The sequence below is a fragment of the Jaculus jaculus genome, chromosome 3 (assembly GCF_020740685.1).
Source record: "Jaculus jaculus isolate mJacJac1 chromosome 3, mJacJac1.mat.Y.cur, whole genome shotgun sequence".
Lineage (NCBI taxonomy): Eukaryota > Metazoa > Chordata > Mammalia > Rodentia > Dipodidae > Jaculus > Jaculus jaculus.
Window position 1 is genome coordinate 153,074,412 of NC_059104.1, and position 6,096 is coordinate 153,080,507.

At 49.4% G+C, this 6,096-nt stretch overlaps 1 protein-coding gene across 1 annotated transcript; it reads left to right on the forward strand.

Moving 5' to 3' along the window:
• Positions 1-63: 63 nt before the first annotated feature.
• Stard5 (StAR related lipid transfer domain containing 5) lies at positions 64-6,096 on the forward strand. Its single transcript, XM_045145986.1, has 4 exons — positions 64-90; positions 1,504-1,621; positions 2,405-2,498; positions 5,411-6,096. The coding sequence occupies exons 2-4, from the start codon at positions 1,543-1,545 to the stop codon at positions 5,556-5,558; spliced, it is 321 nt and encodes a 106-aa protein (XP_045001921.1). The 5' UTR covers positions 64-90; positions 1,504-1,542; the 3' UTR covers positions 5,559-6,096.

The following is a 6,096-nucleotide window of genomic DNA, read 5'->3' on the forward strand; positions in this document are numbered from 1 at the left end:
CATTTTCTAAAATAGCACACGTCTGTAATCCCGACAGGCAGGAGGTAGAAGCAGGAGGACCAAGAGGGTGAGGTCAACCTAGACTGCACAGTGAGTGTGACCCTGCATTCCAGGACCTTGACTCCCACAGCAAAACCAGAAAAAAGCAGATGATGACCCCCCAAAAAAGTATGGCTGGGGATACACTCGGTGGTGGCATACCTGAGTTTCTAGGTTCAGTCCTCACCACTCCCCACACACAAACTCATAAAGTAAAATTCTTCTTAGTCAAAATTCTATGTAATAATTTTCCCTTACACTCAAATGTCGTAAAAAGATGCGTTTAATCCTTTTCCTTTAGCCCACATGTCCTAACATAGTGCATCTTTTTGCTTGGAACTTACCTTTCACCATAGATGTGCATGTAATTTAAATTCATTTTTAAAAATCATGTATGTTTTGACCATGAGATTGTTTTCTTTAAAAAAAAAAGAATTGAAACACAAGAGTAATTTATTATGATACCATAATTACATTGGAAATTTGGATGAACTTAGTAGACATAGAGGGGAAATTTTTAGTTATCTCTGCAAGAGGTGACTGGGAACTCTTTGTTCTTATTAATTCATAGCTCCCTGAAAAGATGTGACTTGTCAGAAAGATGAGGCATTCAGCAGACAGTGAGCCCAAATAGGAGGGTACAGGCTTCTGGTTAGGTCCCACGTCATGCAGGTGGGCGCTTTATCATTTGGTGGAGCGGTGAAATGTGGGCCCTTCCTTGCAGCTGACACTTCACAGTGGGATTTGGATAAGTCTCAAGAATCCTAACTCTAAATTTGACAGTGCAGGATGCATGGATGAAGCAGGAGCCAGGCATGAGGTTGTTGAACCTGGGACATGTGCCGCTGACATCAGCATTACTCACCTGTGGACTCGTCCCTCAGGCTTCAGACAGCAGCCTTCTGGAAATACATTTGGGGGCAGGAACCATGTGTAGAGGCATTACAGCGCTATAGAAGCAATGACCACTTCCGGCATTTCTTCTGCAGAATACTAGAATTCAGAAAGGGCAAAATGTCCGTGTTTCTTGGGGAATAAGTACTGTGCACTAGCCAGTTACGCCACTGGAACATCCTGGGTCAGGAAAGGGAGAACTATGACATTCTACCCTCATGTACAGCTCCCTGGCCCTGCATCTCCCCGACATTCCTGCCACTCCAGGGAAGCTGATACCTTGGGTAATTCAAGCTATAGTGATTTTAGACTGGTGGAGAAGACCCCACTTGCGGTTGCACTCAGCCCCCATGAGGGTTATTTTAAGACAGACTTGGAGCTAAATCTTCTAGAGACAGAGGCTCCATCTACCCACTGGAAGGTATTCCAATGCCCCACGTTTCTCTTGGGGGCCCTTCTGCACCCAGCATGCCAACCTGCTGTCCATGACCTTCATGTCTCTGGCCTTGGGTGTGGGAGGGGACTGGGGAGGATGTCGCCATGGGACGTAAGTCACCTTTGTGTTGGCAGACACTGTGCATAGGCAGGACCTGCACCCCCTCGGCCGCCATGAAGCTCATTTCTCCCAGGGACTTTGTGGACTTGGTGCTAGTGAAGAAATATGAAAATGGAACCATCTGTTCCAATGGTGAGTGATGGCAGGTGCGGGTCTCTGTCCTCTGCACCCCTAGATCCTCATCAGTTCCAATAGTGGGTGATGGTAGGTGTGGGGCCCTCTCCTCTGCACCCCTAGATCCTCATCAGTTCCAACAGTTGGTGACATCGGGGGCTGGGCTCTGTCCTCTGCACCCCTAGACCTCAAAGGAAGCTGGGCAGCTAGACAGCACTAGGAAGTTCACATATTCTGTCCTCTCCCATTTTATGATGTTTAGAGATTCTGTGCTGTGAGGGTCAGAGGTGAGTAGTCCATAAGCCAATGGTATTTTTAGTCCTGGATTTTGTCACCACCCCTTTTCAATCCTGCTGAGGCTCAGATTTTTATGCTGCGGACATTCAGGTTGTAGTTGGATGTCACCAAATCTCCATGTGTGGGGATGTGCTGAGTCCGTGGAAGTATTCAGAGAGGGTGGGCGCTGGCCGTCCCTTTCCTGCCCAGTGGGAAACAAAGCTGTGCATCTGTCTGATGGGCAAGGTATTGGGTACACTGTCACCTCTGGGCTGAAACCTAAAAGGGCATTTTACTGTTCAATCTTACTACAAGATTTGCATTCTGGAATGTTCTTTCCTCTAAAATTCTCACAGGATTGGAGAAGCTGTGTATGGGAGAGCATGAACCTGGGTATGTGTGAGTGGAAGGAACCGAGAGGGGCCGATGAGTCCCTAACTGACCCACTGGGCTCAAGGCACACAGTGGTTTCATAATTGTCTAGCGGTCTTGAAGGTGAGCTCACTGCTTCTGAATGTCTTCCAGCTACCCATGTGGAACATCCGCTGTGTCCCCCGAAGCCAGGTTTCGTGAGAGGATTTAACCATCCATGCGGGTGTTTCTGCGAACCTGTGCCAGGGTAAGGGTAAATGCGTGGAAGTCCCATCTCACACCTTACATGCCATCATAGCGAACTCAGGTTCCCCCCAAGAAGAATATTATGTTAAAAACACTGCGACACTCTTACTTAGCCATGATGCTTCAGCAAATGTGACACCTGGGAAATTCATGGGAAGATTTATGGATTCGAGGATTCCTCTCTACATCCCACAAGGCATATCAGACAAATATACTGGCCCCATTTAGCAGATACACAGACTGAGGTTCACAGAACTTAACATACGTGTCCATGGTCAAAGGGTAGGAGGGCAGCAGAGCAGGGCCTTAGCTCCAGGGCTCTTCCCCATTCTCTGGGCGCCACTCACCAGGCTGGAGCAGCTGAGGAGACAGCTGCCACAAGGAATGGGACAGAGCTTGGGCTCCAAGACAGTTTAGGGACCCGGTGGTGAATCAGCCTCTGAAGTGAGGTGGGCATCCCTCACCCGGATCTTCACCAGCCGTGGCCTGGGTTTCCAGGAGCTCTCTAGGTAATGAATTACCTGCTGATCACTAGTTTATTAGGGAACCATCCAAGCTGACAGTGAGCTCTTGTGCCTGCAGGTGTGTTCTGGGGTTTCCTGCACGCAGTGGGAGGGGCGGGCTGGGCTTCCTCATACAGTCTCAGGAAGCAGAACTTCGGATCTAGGATTTTAGTAAAACCAGACTGAACACCCCTGCGGCACATTGTGCTAGCCTAGTTTGTTAACCATCTTCTTGAAGGCTTTTCTTAAATATCACAAAGCTTCCTGAGGTCGGTAATAACACAGCCATGATTTAGCACACACACACACATGTTGGTGCACAGGCATGCACACACACACAGTTGTAGTTCCTCAGTGTAGAGGAACCCCACTTCCTCTGTGCCCAGCTCACCACCTTCGGGCTCATTATCTGTCACCCTCTAGAGTTAGGTACCAGGATGCACAAGGGGTGCAGAGCCCCTTTTCCTTGGAGGTGAATCCCCCACCTGTCTTCCCTAATGGACACATCCTATAACTTTCAGTCCAGGTGACTGCGGTGATGGCACAGGAGCCATGGAAGAAGTGGGTGAGCCCGACAGGTTCAGTAACTTACTGAAGATCACAGAGCCAGGCGATTATAAAAGCACAGTTTAGACCCAGGCATCAGCTTCGGAATCTGTGTTTTGTCTGCTGAGAGTGCAGCGAGCCTGCTCCGTGTGTTGTAATGAAATCCTCAGCAGATGTGCCCAGCTCTCTGAGGGTAGCTGCAGTGCTGCTAAGCCACCTTTGAGCCCCTCCCTATGTGGCCAACCTCTCCTGTGACCCCCCCCCACACCAAACCCCGGTTTCCCCAGAGAAAACATAGTCTCTGGCTAGGATTTCTCACCTACTTTATGTTTTCAAACCAAAGAGGACACAGGCCAAGCTGAGATATGATGAGGGCTTGCCTTAGCTCAGCAGAGGAGGTGCAGAGAGTGGGTCCAGCTAAAGGAAGGGAATGGTAAGGGAGGGCCGGGGTGGAATCTGACGGTGCTGGGCCTGGAGCAGCCCCACCCTCAGAGCTCACCCTCTTTAGTGAGAACAAGAGCACAGAGGAAAAGCCACAGCTTGGAACAGCTGCTTTCCCTGTCTCTCTCTGGGCTTCAGTAGCTGTCAACAGCTGGCAGAAGGTGATTCTAGAGGATCTCCAATTCCAAACATTTAACCCACATAATCAGGCAGCCTCTCTGATGAGCAGGCCCAAATGCTGTGTGGAGTTTCTGGTGAGCTAAGACTGGACAGTGCCAATCAAATAAAATGTCACATGGTTTCTACAAAGACTGGCCCTTTGGTCCTGGACACTGAGGAATTTGTGACAGTAGAGAATCCTCCAGGCTCCTGTTTATTTGTGTCCCAGCTTCTCTTGTGTGTCCCTGCAGAATCTGATTTGGGCTGGTGGCAATCCCTCTTGTTGCTGCTGGAGTAAATCACGCCTCCAGTTGGCTAGATCCCGCCTCAGGGTTTCCGCCACAACAGGGCTAAAGTTTGGATATAAGGCTCCATTACAGCCTTAATATGAGTGAGGAATTTACAAGACCTTTGTCCATCTAGGTTGTATCTGCCATTATGTTATACATTTGAATTGAGATTGGGAATCTAATATAAACTATTCTTGTTACAAATAGCAATGATGACATGACATGTTAATATTATTATTTTATGAAGGATAGCTAGATTTTCAAAACAAAAGAATACTGAAAGAACAATGTCATTTTCCATTTGTTGGAAATCCCTTTCATGTCAGCCTAGGAAATGCTCTCATCAGCTTCTGCACGTTTCCCTCACAGTAGCCTTGTACTTGACTAGAGAGAATCATAAGTGATACGGGCCATGTGGGGGCGGCTCAAAGATGGCCCCTAAAACTGCCACAGCCAGTGTCTGCAGCTGTACCCCCCCACAAGACTGACATAAAAAAACAAACAAATGAAAAAATACATACACTCCTGAGTGTGCAGAGATGAGAGCATATCATGTCTTCCTAGTGGTAGAATCTTGACTTTCCTGACCCCTTGAAAGAGCCAAAGATGCCCTGGGAATTCCTGACCTTTTTGAGTGAAATCCAGCCTCTCAGTGGACAGATATACAGGCATCCGCGTCCATCCCGCCCAGGGTGAACTCACCAGTGTGTTTGCAGGAACATCCCTTCTTGGGTGGGGAGGAGGGACTCCCCCACTGCCCCGGGGACCAGGGGCACAGAAAATGTTCCCTGGAGGACAGTCTACCCGCCTGAATAATCGAGTCCAGAGGGGCCCCTGGGTGCTGAGGCCAGAGTGGGACTGGTTACGATCAGTGTGTCCTGGCCACTGCTGCCTGGCCAGCATTTCTCCTCAGTGTGTGCGCTGCCGGATGCCTCTGAGTTCACAGCTAACCCAGCTCTGCTGTCCTTCCCCAGGGAGCCCAGCAAGACCAACCTGGTCTCGTACTTCCAGACAGACCTGAGCGGCTACCTCCCGCAGAGTGTGGTGGACTCCTTCTTCCCACGCAGCATGGCCGGGTTTTATGCAAACCTTCAGAAGGCAGTGAGGACATTCCATGGATAAGGCTGTCACCTAATGGCAAGGAACACGCATGACCCGGCGGGAACTCTGGTTGTTGGATGTGGGAGGACGTGGAGCTACTGTGGCCCTTGGGATGCCAACGTTGAACAGCAAGCCTGAGCGTGCCAACCCGGACAGCAAGCCCCCTTCCTCACTTCCCCCCTCAGCTTTGGCATGGGAGGAGCTGTCCATTGCCTGTGGTGCTCACACACCGCCGTCAGGGCAGACTCAGCTGTGGCCGCCTGACGAGAACTCTGCTCAGGCTCTGTGGTCCCAAGCCCCATGTGCTGTCCTGGAGAACCACCACCCCCGGTTCTGGTCACCAAGTCCCGCTGCCTCTGGCCTCTAGAGCTCTCAGCCCTTTGCCGCAGACACTTGTATGCATTTTTTCTGATCCTGTTTTTATACTTTTTTTTTTTTACACTGTACATGATTTTTCCTCTTACAAAGATGTCATACTGGGACATAATGTTTTTTAAATCATAGAATAATCCTTATGGAAAAAGCACTTTGAATCATCCATCTGAATTGTATTCTTAAC

Excerpts from the sequence above, each read along its gene's own strand:
- Stard5 (XM_045145986.1), top strand. The coding sequence starts at position 1,543 with ATGAAGCTCATTTCTCCCAGGGACTTTGTGGACTTGGTGCTAGTGAAG. Across the intron at positions 1,622-2,404 it reads TGGAACCATCTGTTCCAATG|CTACCCATGTGGAACATCCG; the intron begins GTGAGTGATGGC and ends AATGTCTTCCAG. Across the intron at positions 2,499-5,410 it reads TTCTGCGAACCTGTGCCAGG|GGAGCCCAGCAAGACCAACC; the intron begins GTAAGGGTAAAT and ends GTCCTTCCCCAG.